Source organism: Gorilla gorilla, chromosome 3, assembly GCF_029281585.2.
Source record: "Gorilla gorilla gorilla isolate KB3781 chromosome 3, NHGRI_mGorGor1-v2.1_pri, whole genome shotgun sequence".
In the NCBI taxonomy this organism is placed as follows: domain Eukaryota; kingdom Metazoa; phylum Chordata; class Mammalia; order Primates; family Hominidae; genus Gorilla; species Gorilla gorilla.
Genome location: NC_073227.2, coordinates 148,503,843 through 148,522,153, shown reverse-complemented (window position 1 = coordinate 148,522,153; position 18,311 = coordinate 148,503,843). Strand labels below are relative to the sequence as shown.

The 18,311-nt window shown below is 38.0% G+C and overlaps 1 protein-coding gene across 1 annotated transcript; it reads left to right on the top strand.

Moving 5' to 3' along the window:
* The first annotated feature begins 270 nt into the window (after nt 1-270).
* Nucleotides 271-17,981, top strand: PGRMC2 (progesterone receptor membrane component 2). The gene is made up of 3 exons (XM_019025792.4): nt 271-726; nt 15,600-15,755; nt 16,701-17,981. The coding sequence occupies exons 1-3, from the start codon at nt 309-311 to the stop codon at nt 16,796-16,798; spliced, it is 672 nt and encodes a 223-aa protein (XP_018881337.4). The 5' UTR covers nt 271-308; the 3' UTR covers nt 16,799-17,981.
* Nucleotides 17,982-18,311: the final 330 nt, after the last annotated feature.

The following is an 18,311-nucleotide window of genomic DNA, read 5'->3' as shown; positions in this document are numbered from 1 at the left end:
CGTCGTAGCATCTTTTCTTCAGACCCGCCCGGCTCGTCTGCTTAACCTAGCGGAGGCTTGGAGTGAGAGCAGGGAAGTGTGGGGCGAGGTGGGCGGGGCGTCGCACGCGTGCGCGGCCAGCGAAAGAAGGGAGGGGGCGGGAGAGATCCGAGACAACGTTACCCCGTCAACACCCAATCAGGAGCCGGCCTGACCCCGCCCCCTCTCCTCACGTTATTGGCTGGGAGGCCCCCCAGATGGGCGGGGCCGGCCGTGGGGTTGGGGAGGGCAGGGGGCGGGGAGGAGGAGGAAGGCGCTGGCGGGCAGTGATGGCGGCTGGTGATGGGGACGTGAAGCTAGGCACCCTGGGGAGTGGCAGCGAGAGCAGCAACGACGGCGGCAGCGAGAGTCCAGGCGGCGCGGGAGCGGCAGCGGAAGGGGGAGGCTGGGCGGCGGCGGCGTTGGCGCTTCTGACGGGGGGCGGGGAAATGCTGCTGAACGTGGCGCTGGTGGCTCTGGTGCTGCTGGGGGCCTACCGGCTGTGGGTGCGCTGGGGGCGGCGGGGTCTGGGGGCTGGGGCCGGGGCGGGCGAGGAGAGCCCCGCCGCTTCTCTGCCTCGCATGAAGAAGCGGGACTTCAGCTTGGAGCAGCTGCGCCAGTACGACGGCTCCCGCAACCCGCGCATCCTGCTCGCGGTCAATGGGAAAGTCTTCGACGTGACCAAAGGCAGCAAGTTCTACGGCCCGGGTGAGGAGTTGGAAGGGGAGGGGAAGGACCCCCTGCAGCTGAAGCACGACCCCCTTCGGACGGGGAGGCCTCTGGGCACCGGGTTAGTTTGCCCAGCCTTCTCGTCGCCGGGACCCCCGCGCCTCGGCCGCCGCACCTGGGACGGCCCGTCCGGCCCCTACACACACACCGCCCCCCCGCAGCTACGGGCACCTCCAGTTCTTCCCCCCGAAACCAGGGTCCCCGGTGGCGCCCCGGAGACCAGCTCTCAGCATTCATCTTTCTTCCATCCCATTTCTCCTCGCAGCCTTTTTTTTGTTTGTTTCTTTGGCTGGATTTTTCAAAATCGTTTTAGTTGTCACAGGTCAACGCTGGCCTTTAACCTTTTTTGAGTCTCCTGATTCCTGGGATGGATGGGGCACCAGGGAAGGGAGATTTCTGAAGTTGGGACCTAAACTAAAGTTTTGGGCTCTGTAATTCACAGTTTTCTTTTCCTTGCCCCCCTTTTTTTTTTGGCCACTGATCTCCTTTTTTCCCTCGCTGTATTGCTCCGTAAGGCCACGTTTAGGAGCATGTAAAGTCCCAACTCTCCAGTCTCTGAAGTCCAGACGTATAAGCAACACCTCAGACTCTCTTTAAACCAGTTTTAGTTCGGAGTTGCTTTCCATGATTAACAAGGTATGTGGGATGAGAACAGACCAGAATGCAGAGCTTATTAAAGACTGGTAAGGATATTCACCCTGAGTTTTGGGGGTGGAGCTCCTATACCCAGCAGGCGTGTCTCTGGTTTCTTTTTTCTTTTTTTTTCTCTTTTCAAGTACACGTTGATAATGACTTGTGTTTTCACTTAGCAGAAGAACTAAGGAGAAAAAACTTAGAAGAGTTGTAGATTTATACCCCCATGTGCCAGTTATGCAAGTTAAAGATTTTTAGAACTTTGTTTTCAGAGAACTTTGTTTTCAGGGAACTTTGTGTAGGGTAGTTGATTTAGACGCCCTTTTTTTTACAGTGTGGTTGTAGCATACATTTTGGATTATGTTAATAAACCCCAGACTCATGGAACCTGTTGGTATATCATACAGTTGAGCAACATTGTGCATCCTGGTTGTGCACTGATTAATACTAAGCTTTAAAAAAAACTGGTGACTACAATAAGAATAAATAATTAAATTAGAGACCTAAAGTGACCTGTTATTGGAGAGAGTACATCCAAGCCTTAAAGTCATAGGGTTGGCAGTCTGGAAATAAGCTGGTTTTCTCCTTAATTTAATCTGTAAGTGTGTAAGATTTATTGACACTTAAAAATTTATACTTCTGATTTCAGTGCTTGATAGCTAGAAGATATTTTAGAAGTGCTTTGGTTTGTAGTTTGTTCATTGGAATAGGGATAAGAAATAGGAGATTTTTGGTGTTGAATTATGTAATTTGTTTCTTAGTTGTTTGTACTTCCGTGTATATATACACATTTAATCCAACCAAGTAAATACGTAGCTTACAAAGTTTTTGCTTCTGGTTACATAAATGTGAACACAAGATGTCTGCCTACTTATATCATCTGAAATGGTTAATACATTTTTGTTTACTTAAGCACACGTGGGACAAGAGAACAGGGCCAAAGTACAGTATTTAAACAGGCCAAGCGAAGTAAATTTTTTTTAAATCAAGGATTTAGACAGCATTTTATACCTAGTTCAAGCTTTTCCCCCATTGGTATTAAAATGTGTTAAGTGATTAGAAATCCTGTACAGGTTTAAATTTTTAATATAGACCTTACCCAGCTAAAAGATCAGCTTTTGTACCCTGTCTGAACTGCCACTGAAGAAAACAAAGTATTAGTACAAAGAATCGTATTAGTCCTCACACATTATGCCTTGGCAGTATCTGAAAATAGCTAAGAGGGACAGTCATAGAAACAGTTTGGCAGCCTCCAGTGGCAAATGTTTGTTCTGTGATAGAAATTAAAAATTAAAGCCAGGCGTGGTGGTTCATGCCTGTAATCCCAGCGCTTTGGGAGGCCGAGGCGGGTGGATCACCAGAGGTCAGGAGTTCGAAACCAGCCTGGCCAATATAACAAAACCTCGTCTCTACTAAAAATACAAGAAAATTAGCTAGACGTGGTGGCGGGTGCCTGTAATCCCAGCTACTCGGGAGGCGGAGGCAGGGAGAGTTGCTGGAACCCGGGAGGTGGGGGGTTGCAGTGAGCCGAGATTGCGCCATTGCACTCCAGCCTGGGCGACAGAGAGAGACTCGGTATAAAAAAAAATTAAAAATTAAGAGTCATAGGTGGTAGATTGCTTTTTTATGGTATGTGCACTGAGGGAGGCTCTTGATATTACAATGGAGAAGTCAGTTTTAGATTAGTTTCTGCCAGTTCCTAGGTTCTGTTGAAGAGCCTAAGAGTGATATACAGTTAGTATTCTACAGTTGATCAACAACCTAACAGATATTTGAATATTTTATTATTGAAAGGAACCTTAAAGAAAGCCAGATCATTTTATGGGCTTAGAATATGTTGATATTGCATATTAATAGAAAATGTAATAAGTAGTACTTTTCAAAAAATCTTAAAGCCAAATTTCTGGCTATAAAACAGATACAAGTTCAGTTTTGCTTTTAATTTTTATTTTCATCCTCATAAATTAAGCAGTTTTGTAGCAGAATAATTCAGAAGCAGTAATTGTTAGTTTCTATGCCTAGCGAATATCTACCCTAATTTCACAATAATGGTTTTAGGATTAAATTTTGTGAGATTTTTCCATAATGCTAAACATGTGTTTATTTTTAGCCATACATTTTTAAAGTTCAGGGTCTTAATTAAATATTGACAGTGTAATTTGGTGGAGTATACACATTTTGGCAAACAGTTGGCATTAACTGTATTTGCCAATATTAAATTTAGTAACAGATCAGGCACTTGGCCAGCAGGTGAGGAAAGTTTGGTCATGTAAAAAACTGAATACAGGAGGAGAAAGAAAACCAGATTCGTTAAGCACCCACAATATCAGATCCATTAATTTTTTTATCTCCATAATTCCTCAGTGAAGTTGGTAAGTATTCCTGCTCTACAGGTGGGGAGTCTGAGGTTTAGGTATTTTAGGTAAATTGGCTTGGATTACATGTATGTCTAATAAATCCAGATGGATATTACCACACAGCTTATCTATACTATTTCTAGTAAACTGCATCCTGTGATAAACTTGTAGAGAATCTTACTGTTGTTTTTCTTTATACTCTTCCCTGGTTCCCATAAATCCAAGGATTTAAAGCCTCAAAAAAAACATGCCTTTCGGCCAGGCATAGTGGCTCACGCATGTAATCCCAGCACTTTGGGAGGCTGAGGCAAGCGGATCGCTTGAGGTCAGGAGTTTGAGACCAGACTGGCCAACATGGTGAAACCCCATCTCTACTAAAAATAAAAATAAAAAAATAAAGGCCAGGCACGGTGGCTCATGCCTTAATCCCAGCACTTTGAGAGGCCAAGGCGGGCAGATCACCTGAGGTCAGGAGTTCGGGACCAGCCTGGCCAACATGGCGAAACCCTGTTTCTACAAAAATACAAAAAAAAATTAGCCGAGCATGATGGTGGGTGCCTGTAATCCCAGCTACTGGGGAGGCTGAGGCAAGAGAATCACTTGAACCTAGGAGGTGGAGGTTGCAGTGAGCTGAGATCTCGCCATTGCACTCCAGCCTGGATGACAGAATGAGACTTTGTCTCAAAAAAAAAAAAAAAAAAAAAATGCTTCTATGGCTTTATGTTATACTGCCCAAAATGGTGGCCCCAAGTGGCTAATTAAAAGTAAATTAATTAAAATTAGATATAATTAAAAATTGAGTTCCTTAGTAACACTAGCCACATATAAAGTGCTGAGCCCGCCATGGCTACCATTTTGGACAGTGCACTTTGTATATTTTCATATTGTGAGACTGGCGTGCCACCTACTGCACTAACAAGGCACCTCTTAGAGTATTTCTGTCTTCCCAGAGAGTTGTTGAAAACAACATTGATTCTAAAGGTCAGAGGAGGAGAAGGAGGAAACTCCATTTATTGAGCTTAGTATCGCTAATTTTCAAACAGCCCTATGAGATTGCCCAAAGCCACATATCTAGTAGGTGGCAACACTAAAAATTAAATCCAGATTTTCATAGCTTCAGTCCTTCCCATTGTATTACAACATAGTCTATTCAGTTTCACATGTTTACAGAATCATAAGTTTTGAAGACTCAAACAGCTAGTATAATTTTTAACAATTTTATTTAATATTACTGCAATGGAACTTTACCAAAACAGTGCTTTTATTTTTTTGGAATGGCAAAAAATTATACACTTGACTTTTTGATAGTTTATTTTGCGTTGTTGAACCTTGCAATACTGCTGCTCCCTTACTCCAGGTAGAGTATTCTTTGACATATACCAAAGCTATATTTTTTCCAACTTACCTTTTAAATTCCACTGAAAGAAAAAAGTCACGTAAGAAGAACCCCATGAGATGCCTAATATTTAGGAGGTTGGGGAAAAGAACACATGTACCTTGAAGTGTTTTTCCTCCATTTTAAACTTTATCTTCAATTTGTTCACTTTTATTTAACACTTTAGTTTGCAGAATTGGAAACTCTGTGTTTGCAGAGTTGCATCATAAAAACTGGACCCAATCTTACCTATTTCTTCATGGATGTCCTAAAGTTGCCACTACCCACCTCTCATCCCAGCTTCTTGCTTTGAAGCCAACTGGCTTTGTTGTTTGGGCTAATGCCCATATGCATCTATTACCTACCAGTAAGATAAAAGGATTAGCTAGGTTTTCTGATGATTTTTTATATTCTGCTCAAATTTCTACTAGTTATTTCTATTATAACTACTTAGTTGGCTCTGAATTCAACATCATCCCGTTGTTTTTAATCTTTGAGGGAATCGTATTTGTGTTAAATCCTAAAGCATATTATAAAAGGATAGCTTGAAACCAGAAGCTGTTATTCAGGGTGGAAGAAAGGAGTAGATTTAATAACATCTGGAATTAGCCATTCAAGTTCTTTTAATTGTTTTTTCAACACTCTGACATAGACCACTCCTTTCCCTGTGCACCCAAGACAGACATGACTGTATAACTCCTGTATTCTTTTGGAGCCTATATCCAGTCTCAGGATCTTTAATAATAGGATTTCAGCTCCATTTTTAAATACTGAGGAAGACTTCCCTGGATTTCATTACAGTAAAAGCTTAAGAGATGAGAAATGGAGTTAACTGAGTCTTCAAAACAGATGTGTTCCTATCCTCATGGAGTTAATAGTCTATTAAGGAAGAGGCAGTAAACAAGTATTTCAGTATGTAATTATAATCTGTAATTAAATATGCTATAAAAGAAATTAATAGAATGGGAATAGAGGGTAACAAAGGACTTTATTTAGATTAAGTGGCTAAGCAAGGTTACCTTTTTTATGTTAGATTCTCGAGAAAAAGGGCACAACATTTAAGCAAAAACCTAACAGAGCCAGCCATACAAAGATTGGGTATGAGAATGTTCTGAAGTGAGATTGTTACTATGCTTTCTATACCGAGCAAAGCCATCTAGCAGTAGATCTAGAACTGATCATACTAGAAACATCTTTAACACTGTTGATTTTCAGATTTTACTTCAGCCTTTATCTGATTAGTATTAACACAATATTTCATTTTCCATCCCTTTTAGTCAATCTGTGTTGTTTTATTTTTCTCACATTAATGACATATAGCTGGATTTTTTTCATTTAATATTAGCACTATGTCCTTTAATAGCTTAATTAGTGTATATGTTTTGTGATTACGGGTGTATTTAGGTTTATTTCTATCATCTTATTTTGTGATTTCTCTTCACCTTACTTTTCTTTGCCTCTTTTCCCACTATTTTTCCTTCTCAGATTGATTTTTTTATTTCTTCCATTTTCTCTCCTCTACGGATTTAGATGTATTCTATTTCTGTCCTTTTAGTGATTTCCTTAAGTTTTTGCTATAGATGACTATCCTATGCTTCTGAACAATATAAGAATTTTAGCCAAACATCATTTTAGTGTCAATTTGAAAAAGCTGCCTCTTTAAGATACTTTACTGACATTTGACAGATTATTTCTTAATAAATAAGCAAAACTGCCATGACTACAAATATGGATAGTATCCCCTGCGTTGTACATAGTCATATGTTGAGGCCCTGGTTAGAAAGCTTTAACTCTGATTCCTCCCCCATCCTGTTTTCAACAGTATCACTATTAGACTTTAGTTTCACTTTATTTTTTCAAACTCCACCCCAAAATTGATGAAATTATTATCTTTTTAATATAGTCCTTGTTTAAATTTACTAACATGGTTATTTTTTTAATTCACTGTTGTTTCTTGCATCTCATTTCTTTGTTTGGGGTTCACTTTTTATTTTAGTGAGGTGTGTCCTATAGTTTTTCACTGGCAGGAAAAAATTTTTTATTTTTCCTCACTCAGGAATAATAGTTTGGGTTTAGAATATAAAATTGTAGATTGGGCCAGGCGCAGTGGCTCATGCCTATAATCCTACCATTTTTGAGAGACCAGGGTGGGAGGACTGCTTGAGCCCAGCAGTTCAAGACTAGCCTGGGCAATATGGCGAGACTCTGTCTCTTACAAAAATATAAAAAATTAGCTAGGCATAGTGACATGCACCTGTGGCCCCAGCTACTCAAGAGTCTGAGGTATTAAGATTGCTTGAGCCCAGAAGATCAATGAGCCTTGATGACACCACTGCACTCAACCTGGGTGACAGAGCAAGACCCTGTCTCAAAAAAAAATGTAAATTGACCTTATTATACCTCAACTCTTCAGTAGCGTTATGCCACTGTCTTCCACTTGTTGGTGAGGAGTCGGCTTGTAGTTTCTCTTTACTTTTATTAATCTTTTTCTTCCTTTTGGTTGTAGTTGAGATCTTTTTGTCTTTGGGGTTTTGCTATTTTACTAGGATTTGTCCAGGTATGGATTTGATTTTATTTACCATGTACCAAACTCAAGTCTGTGGATATATTGTCCTTTTTTTTTTTTTTTTTTTTCCCCAGAAAATTTGCTGTTACTTATTGCCTCCTCCATTATCTCTGTTCCTTCCTCTGGAACTGTTAATAGATATACATTAGGTTTTCATTCTATTCTTAATGTCTCTTAATCTTTCCTTATGTACCATTTCTTAATAATTTTAAGCAAATTTACTTGAGTTCTTTAATCTGCTTCTGTATCTGTTATATGTGCCCACTCCTCCATGATGGTTTGTTTCTTCATGTAGTTTATATTTTTTATTGTGAACTTATTATCTTCAGTAGTTACTTTTTTTAATTTTGGAGTATTTCCTGTAAAATTCCATGAGCCCTAAGTTGTGAAAGAGATCCTGTAAAGTGCTTTGGGTATGTTGCGAAATAGGGCCTCACGTAAGTTAAAACAATGATTTTTTAAATTAATACATGCTCAAAATAGAAAATTCAAAAGGATATACAGTGAAAAATAAGTCTACTTCCCACAGCTAGTCCCAGCCACCATGTTCCCTTCCATAGCAGCAAAGCACCAGTCTACGTATTGTTCTAGAGCTATTTTGGGTGCAAGTACAAGCATGTGGATATCTTCCTTTCCCCCCACACTAATTATAGTATACTATGCATACCCTTCACAATATTTTAATATCACAAGAGCCTTTGACATCAGTATAGAGAGCCATCTTATTCTTTTGAATACATGCATAATATTCTATTTTATGAATAAGTCATAATTTAACAGTCCACTGTTAACATTTGTTTTCAGTCTCCTGTTATTGCATGATGCTGCAATAAATATGTACATGTCATTTTACACATGTGTGTAAAATTATGATTATAAAGTAAATTCCTGGAAATAAAATTACCAAGGCTTGGGGTATGGATATTTTTAATTTGGATTCTTGTTTCTAAACTGCCCTTCAGAGAGGTTGGACCAATTTACACTTGATGAAAATGCCTGTTTCTCACTTCTTGCCAAAAACGTGGTATTAAGCTTCTTGGTCTTTGTCAGTCTGAGAGGTTAAAATGGTATCTCAATATTTGTTTAAATTTACATTTCTCATTTACTTAATGAGGTTGGACTTCTTTTTAAAAAATTGAGTCATTTATGATGCCTTTTCTACAAATTGTTTATTCATATATCCTTTGCCACAGTTTTTCTCTTTTTTTTTTTTTTTTTGAGACAGAGTTTCACTCTTGTTGCCCAGGCTGGAGTGCAATGATGCAATCTCGGTTCACTGCAACCTCTGCCTGCTGGGTTCAAGCGATTCTCCTGCCTCAGCCTCCCAAGTAGCTGGGATTGCAGGCATGCGCCATGACACCCAGCTAATTTTGTATTTTTAGTAGAGACGGGGTTTCTCCGTGTTGGTCAGTCTGGTCTCGAACTGACCTCGGGCAATCCGCCCACCTCAGCCTCCCAAAGTGCTGAGATTACAGGCATGAGCCACTGCGCCCAGCCTTGCTGCAGTTTTTCAATCATCATATTGATCTTACAGATTTTAGGTGTTCTTTATAAAGTAAATCAGCCTTTGCTGCAAATATTTTTTCTAGTTTGTCCTTTTACTTATTTATGGTGTTTTTTTGAACCACACAAAGTTTTGGTTTTATGTATTCAAATTTATCTTTTCTTTTATGGCTGCTAAGTTATGTATTATATTTAAAGACTTTATGCACTTAAAATTGTTTTTAAAAATCTGTAGTTTTTTTAGTACTTCTGAGGTCTCAGTTTTTTAGTTCCATTTGAAATTGATTTTGCTTTAAGATGTGAAATTAGAGTCCAAATTTGGTGGGGTGGTGGGTGTTTGTTTGTTTGTTTTTGAGAAGGAATCTTGCTGTCACCCAGGCTAGAGTGCAGTGGTGCCATCTCGGCTGACTGCAACCTGCGTATCCCGGGTTCAAGCAATTCTCCTGCTTCAGCCTCTTGAGTAACCGGGATTACAGGCGCCCACCACCGTGCCCGGCTAATTTTTGTATTTTTAGTATAAGAGACAGGGTTTCATCATCTTGGCCAGGTTGGTCTCAAACTCCTGACCTCGTGATCTACCCGCCTTGGCCTCCCAAGGGGTTGTGTTTTTTAACAGAAGGTTATCTAGTTGTCCCAACATGTTTCCCTAACAGGGGAATAATCTCTTTTTCCTAATACTTGAAGTATTATCTTTAGTGTTCATTAATTCTTAAGATATTTGAGTTCATACTATTTTTTCGCCTTGGAATTTTCATTCTGCATGGGTTGCATAAACTCAGGCCCCACTCCCATAAGTGGCACAGGCCTGGGCTTTTAATTTTTCTGTCTTTTCTTTACCCCAGCCTACCCATGGACCCTGGAGTTAAGGCCATATGCTCAGTTCACAATGTTGCTGAGAGCTTTTGACAGTAGCTCAAATTTCAGAAGCAAGATTGCACTTTCAGTCACTTATAGAATCATACTATTCAAGAGATTATTTAGTTTGGTCTCAACTTTAGGCAGGTAAAATAATTTTCCTAATTTATATTTGAGGGATCTAAGGACTATGGAAATCGAGACTTGCTGATTGTGAGTGGATCCTCTAGAACCCAAGTATCTGTCTTCTTGAGAGGTATTATTTCAGTTTTACCATACTGCATTCTCTCTTAAAGTCTTGGGACTTACTGGACCTAAGCATAAAAAAAATTTATTAGTTCAGTTAATCACTTTTACATATTGCCTCATTTGTTGATAGGCTCATTATAATCTTATTTGAAATAAATTACCCAATACTAAGTGTTATTAGTTACTCAATTTATAATCACAAAAGATTATTGTCAAAACAGGCCTGAAAACTGCACTGTTGATAAACTTTAATTAATTAAAGTTCATCTCTGAGAGATACGGTTTTTAAACTGAGAATAATTAAAATATCCCTTTAGAAACACTAAGGTAGCTATATAATCATCTTAATAATCACAAAATTACCTGTTACTACATATTTACTTCCTCCTGGAATTTTCTGTTTATTAAATTAATATTTAAAACATTTTACAATGAGCATATGTTGTTGCCGTTTCAAGAATATGTCACCTCATTCTAACTGATTGTATTAAAGTAAGCAGTTTTAGGATACGGTAACAAATAGGTGTATTGAACTTTAAAATATCTTGACCACAAGTTGGATTGACACTAAAAACTAAATGAAATCTGAATTCTGACTAGTATAGTACTTCATGTTGGGTTTGTTTTGTTTGTTTGTTTTGAGATGGAGTCTCGCTCTGTCGCCTAGGCTGGAGTGCAGTGGCGAGATCTCAGCTCACTGCAAGCTCTGCCTCCCAGGTTCACGCCATTCTCCTGCCTCAGCCTCCCAAGTAGCTGGGACTACAGGCGCCCACTACCATGCCCGGCTAATTTTTTGTATTTTTTAGTAGAGACTGGGTTTCACCGCGTTGGCCAGGATGGTCACGATCTCCTGACCTCGTGATCCGCCTGCCTCTTGTTGGTATATTTAACAATAGCTTTGAAATAAAATTTATCTTTAAAATGATGTCCTTGAATATTTGTTATGTAAGTACATTTCAGAGTATTTGCTTTGACTGAATAATGCTGTTCATTTTTTGTAGCACGAATTTGCTTAAAATTGGGAGGCTGTTTTTGGATCAGCATTATATTTTAATATTTGATAAAGCAACAGAATTTAATTCTTCTAGTTACTACTGAACTGTTAGTGTCTAAATGAGCCTTAATAATAAAAATAACCAGATCATGTAAACTAGCCTTTTTAAAAATAAATTAGGCTGGGCACAGTGGCTCATGCCTGTAATCCCAGCACTGTGGGAGGTTGAGGCAGGCGGATCACCTGAGGTCAGGAGTTCAAGACCAGCCTGGCCACCATATATGGTGAAACCCCCTCTCTACCAAAAATATAAAAATTAGCTGGGCGTGGTGCCACACCCAATAATCCCAGCTACTTGGGAGGCTGAGTGAGGCAGGAGAATCACTTAAACCTAGGAGGCAGAGGTTGCAGTGAGTTGAGATCACACTACAGAGTGTGACTCTGTCTCAAAAAAAATACTAATATAAATAAATAAATTATACCATGCAACAGACTTAAACCATTTCAAATTTGCTTTATTTGGGTAGCTCCCTATTGTTTTAGTATTATGAATAGCCAAGTATACTTACCAAAATATTAGAATTGGTAAATATTTAGGTTTCTTATGTAAGGGGATAACGGAATGGGAAGGTATTGCTGACTTTTCAGATAAGCTCCTGGTTGTATTATGAATGCAGGGAAATCTCCTTTTATTAGACCTCAAATCCTTCCTCAGAATAACCCATCCAGTTCCAACTTTAGTTCCTAATGTTATATTCTTTAATGGCCTTACAGAAGGCTGGGCGTGGTGGCTTAGGCCTGTAATTCTAACACTTTGGGAGGCAAAGGCAGGAGGATTGCTTGAGGCCAGGAGTTCAAGATCAGCTGGGCAACATAGTGAGACCTTGTCTCTACAAAAAATAAAAGAAATTAAGCAGGCCTGGTGGGCCATGCTTCTAGTCCCAGCTATTTGGGAGGTTAGGGCAGGAGGATTACTTGAGCCCAGGAAGTGGAGGCCACAGTGAAATGTGATTGAGCCGCTGTACTCCAGCCTGGGTGACAGAGTAAGACCCTGTCTCAAAAAACAACAAAAAAAATTTTTTTAATGGTCTTACAGGAAAGAGCATAGAAAACTATTACTAAAAAGACCTTTGCAGAAGTTAAATGCTTCCTGAGGGAAATTCTAAACATATGGAGAAGACAGCTTAATATAGTTTAGGGAGTGGGGGAATATGTTAATCACTGAATTATTCTTTTCTATTCAAGAGTCAACAGAACATCATTTGTCTGGAATTTGGCTTGGATTATTAACTGTTGACTCAAGTTCACTCTTACCAAGTCAATCATTCCCTACCCCCAGTACCCCAGAAAGAGCATATTTTATGAAATTTTTTATTATTATTGTTCATTCAGTGTTGAAGCTTTCTTAGGGAAGTTGGTAGAGAAATTAATAGAGAATGCACTGGTATATATTAATATACTCAAAGATGGAGGGCTTTCTGATTGCTGTTTTTATAATGATTTTATCTTCTCTCCTTTGTATCATTTAAATGTGTTTTATGGCTTATACTCTGAAGTGCCTGAAGTAGATTAATGTTTGCAGGCCATGGAGATAAATACTATAATAGAATGCTAAGAAAAGCTATTAAGTAGAGCTTTTTTGTTAATTCTCTTCCATTTTGATTTAATAAGTATTCTAAAATTTTCATTCCCTTGAAATTTTGTAAGTAGTAAAATGCTCCAGTTTTCATGGTTGTTACTCCATCTTTGGGCTTGTGAGTCTTCTATGTGTTTTCTTGAGGTACACTGGAGGATTTAGGAAAGTGGAAATAGTACTCCCAGTTCTGTCAGTAATTTTAGGCAAATCACACTGAATGCCTCCGCTCCTGTTTTTTATCTGCCAAATGGGGAAGGCAGTCTGTCCCTTCCACTTTGGGAAACTCTGAGGGAAAAGTGAGGTTGCTGGAAAATTCTTTTAAAAATTGAAACTATAATTTTCCATTTGTAGATTGTTATGGCCTTTATTAGTTTTATTTTTCCTTTTGTATGTTTCACTTTTTGCTTTTTTAAGTTTATAAGCATTGGTCTAGTCAGCATTAAGGGTAAATATAATGTTTATAGATTTTTTTTATCATTGTTTCTTAGAAAATTTTATTTTTAAACACACTAGTTCTCTGTCTCTGTCTCTCTCCTTGTCCTCCTGAAAACACCCATTGCCACAAAGCATGTAGAATTTTGCACGCACGTGTGCGTGTACACACACAGGCATAACTGGTTAATACCCTTTTTTTTTTTTTTTTTTTTTTCTTTGGAGAAAGAGTCTTGCTTTGTCGGCCAGGCCGTAGTGCAGTGGCATGATCTCAACTCACTGCAACCTCCGTCTCCTGGATTCAAGCAATTCTCCTGCCTCAGACTCCTGAGTAGCTGGGATTACAGGCGTGCTGGGATTACAGGCGTGCACCACCACAGCTGGCTAATTTTTGTAGTTTTAGTAGAGACGAGGTTTCACCATGTTGGCCAGGCTGGTCTCAAACTGCTGACCTCAAGGGATCCACCTGCCTCAGCCTGCCACAGTGTTGGGATTACAGGCATGAGCCACCGCACCTGGCCTGGTTAATACCCTTTTGAATGTCAGTTGAGATGACAGAAAAAGTTTGAAGGTTATGAATATTGGCCAGTGGTAAATTGTGTTCCATATTCTTATATAGAAGACACATTTGAAAGTATAAAATGGTAGCCTATGTTAATAGACTGATTAAATAAATTACAGGTACACATCCATTCAGTGGGATAATATATAACCATTCAATGATAAATAATTGTTGATAGTCATGTGATACCAAGTAGCAATATGGAAAATGCAATAAGAATAAGAAAAGCAGAATACAAATGTACTTTACTGGAACTGTTAGCTTTACTTTAATGTTACTGTATCAATACCTATTAATGCTACTCTTAAAATTATTGCTAATGCTACTTCTAGTTCCATGCAGTAAACTTTTCAGAGAATGAATTTCACATCTGGTTAACTTTATAGTACAGTGCTGTTAGCAACTCAAATTAATACTCATAAATGCTTAGGTATCTATTTAAGTGAAACCTCAATTTCTACTCTCAGAAGGTACAGAGACTTTTTGACACATAACTTTCAGTTTCCTAAATACTTTTATATATGAATATAATCATTTCGCTCATTTAAAAATCAAGGAATTTCTAGTTTTTTCTGCTTGTTTACTTATCAGAACATACTTTGTTCTTTTATTTATAAGCCCTGTTTTTCACCACTCTGTTGTTGTTGTTCATAATAGTGTCTTTGCCTACATAAGTTAATCTGTTTACAGAATCTTGAGTTTCTTTTTATTCGGAACTACAGCTAAGTCATTTGGAAGAAAATTATTACGTTCCTACTTTATGCCAGACACAGTGCTAGGCATTGAGGATACAAATCCTCAATTGATGAACAAATTGCTGTTCTCAAGGACAAACCTTGGGAATGGTTTTTGTCAACACATCAGTCATGCCATTTCTCCTCAGAGAGAATGGTACCCAATTCCTTGGACAAAATGCTAATTATTGCTTAATGTGTCAGTCCAGAAGAATTATTCCTTATAGCTACTTCCTCTGTTTTCCAAAAGTCATGACAAGTAAGAGCTATTATTTTCCTTAATGACTTTTCCTAGTTTATATAGATCATTGTATATATATTATGGTAGTCAGATGATTTATTTTGAATATGGGTCTTTTTTTATTAAACCACTCAGCAAAGATTTATTAAATGCGTGTTGAGCACTGAACTAGTCACTGGGACCACAAAGATGATACAGTCTCTTTCTTCATAGGATTACAACCTTCATAAGGATAGCAGAAAGAAAAATGTTACAGATTCACAGTTCAGCTGAGTCTTTACATAATACATGATGTTCTGTTGATTATTTTTATTTTTTTGATGCCACTATTAACAGCAACCAGTAAACATTATTTCCCCTCAAGCAGACTGGCTTCTAAACCTAACCACTTCAGTTTCTTCTTCTCCCTCATTACCTCACAGTCTTCATTTTGAATATAAGTTTGGGGGTATCTGAAGTAATTGAAATTGAGGGTTTTAAGATCTAAGTGAAAAGCTTTACTTTGGTCAAAAGGCAGATTTCCAACAAATTTCTTTTCTTATTCCATCTAGTATCTGTACATGTTTTGAAATTAAGGGTATATACAAATGTGAATTATGAGGGGTTTTTTTCTTTGTTGGGTTTTTTTGTTTGTTTGTTTGTTTTTTTACTTTTTCCTTTGAGACATTCTAAAATATTGTTAGGTGATCTAAATAATTTCTTTTCTTTTTTCCAGCGGGTCCATATGGAATATTTGCTGGTAGGGATGCCTCCAGAGGACTGGCCACATTTTGCCTAGATAAAGATGCACTTAGAGATGAATATGATGATCTCTCAGATTTGAATGCAGTACAAATGGAGAGTGTTCGAGAATGGGAAATGCAGTTTAAAGGTATTTTTATTTTGTTGGATTCTTTGGAAAATTAAATATTTGTTCAAAGAAAATATATACTATTTTACATGCTTTAAGAGCCTAAGGATGTCATCTGTTTTCATTGCCATCATTATTTGATAATATTTTTAAAGATAGCTAAAGCTGGGTGGAGTGGTACATGCCTGTGGTCCTAGCTGCTGATGGGAATCCCTTGAGCTCAGGAGTTCAAGGACTAACCTGGGCAACATAGTGAGACTTGTCCAAAAAAAGAAATTGCAAAAAATAGCTAAATAAAAATATGATTGTTACATGTGATAATTATTTTGAAAATCAATATTTAAAAAAAGACTTGTTACAAACTCTAAGCCTCATAAAAATTGTGATGCTTACAGTCAGCTTCTTCATTAAGGTTTAGTTTTTTAAAAATACAGGCTTATATTTAAAACTGAGTTGATTACTGATTTCAATACTGTAATTTATTCCAAAATGATTTTACAGGTCTTAACACTCGAAATGTAGATAAAAAATATCTTTCCCCTTTCTTATGCCCTCATAAAATCAGTTTTTACCACTTGTGTGATGCTGTCCCAGCTGTTTATCTGACCCCTGGGTCCCTTGGAACAGCTGTTCTGATTTGGCTGGGTACTGAGATGGGTCCTGGACTTACTCATTTTTAAAAAAGATCTCCAAGTGATTCTGATGCAGTATCCAACTAAGAATCACTGGTACAGAACACCCTCTTGCAAAGAATTCCCAAGCCTTATAAGTTCCCTAATCCTGTTTTCTTTTGTTCAAGCTTTACATGTGTATAAAGACCAGCCATGGTGAAGCAATTTTAGAATATTTAGATAATATTCTAATAATCATATTTTATATGATTCTAAAACAAATGCCTTTTCTCCGTATAATGGAATAGTGAAACAAATTTGATCACCACTGATTTTCTTTTGATGTATCTTTCAGAAAAATATGATTATGTAGGCAGACTCCTAAAACCAGGAGAAGAACCATCAGAATATACAGATGAAGAAGATACCAAGGATCACAATAAACAGGATTGAACTTTGTAAACAACCAAAGTCAGGGGCCTTCAGAACTGCAATTCTTACTCCCTTTCACAGAATGTCCAGAGTCTTTGGGTTTGATTCACCTTCTGCGAAAAACATTCAACAAATTGTGTACAAGATAAATTAATCTCACTATGAAGATTTGAATAACTAGACATTATTTATGCTGCCAAACTCATTTGTTGCAGTTGTTTGTAATGTCTAGTGGGGCTTCATCATCCTGAAAAGAAGGAGACAGGGATTTTTTTAAAGAGCAAGAAAGTCACAATATTACTTCTTTCCTTCCTTTTTTCCTTCTTTCCTTTCTTCTTTCTCTTTCTTTCTTTTTAAAATATATTGAAGACAACCAGATACGTATTTGCTACTCAAGTGTACAGATCTCCTCAAGAAACATCAAGGGACTCCTGTGTCACATACTGTGTTTTTATTTTACCATGGGTGAGGGAGGCGACCTGATCAGGGGAGGTGGGGGTACACATCAATTTGAGTAGTTTAGGCTACTGAAACATTAAAATGTGAATTCCCAAACTTTTCTTCTTGGCTTTGTCAGGGAAAAGAAAAATATCTTTGTAAAGAAATCTTTGGAAATTAGGAGAAGGAATTTCAGGTGGGTTTAAGTCAGAGCTAGATCCCCAACAGAAAGATCATTTGAAACCAGTTTTTATCCCTTCTCTTTCCTTCCCTTTCCCTAAATCAAATCAATATTAATTGTGCCTTATTTCACTTAACATAGACTTGAATTATTTTTAGGGAAAGCCCCTATAATGAATTCAGAAATCACTACAAGCAGCATTAAGACTGAAGTTGGAATATTCTGTTGACCATAAAACCTTGATACCATTCTGTGTATATAGAATGTAAAAGGAATATTACAGTGTTAACTGCCATATATGTAATATACACAAACTCAATTAGCATTGTAATGGCCAAATGCATTCCCCCGTGCTTTTCTGTTTTCAAAAAAATTGAAAAACAAATCAACTCTTATCCCCAACAGCTGCCTAATTTTAGGAGTCTGACCCTCCACATCTCACTGGTGTGGGTGCATGGGGCTGTGGAGTGGGTGTCAGTATGGATGTGTCTGAATGTGTGTGAGAGGCCTTGGAAGGGACTCTTTCTGCAGATACTGTAAATACAAGTACCATTTTAATAAAGCATGTACAATAAACCAAAATAAGCTTGAGTTGGACTTTATATACAGAACTGTAAGCCAGTGCATTATGATACAGTTGTAAGATTGTGCATTTGATTCAAGATAAGGAAAAATCTTGGAAATGAAAAGCAGGCACTGGTTAACCAAGTTGTACACATTGTACCACATTCAGCATAACTTTAGGAAGAAATTCCACTTTGTGGAACGTTCTCCAGAAATCCAAGATTATTCAGGTAAGAATTGGTATATTAAATGTACATCTTTTTACTTTCTATTTTGATGCCAACTGATTATACTAGACATAATAGCACTCCAGGTGGTTATTGAACACAAAACAGTAAAAGAATATTGCAC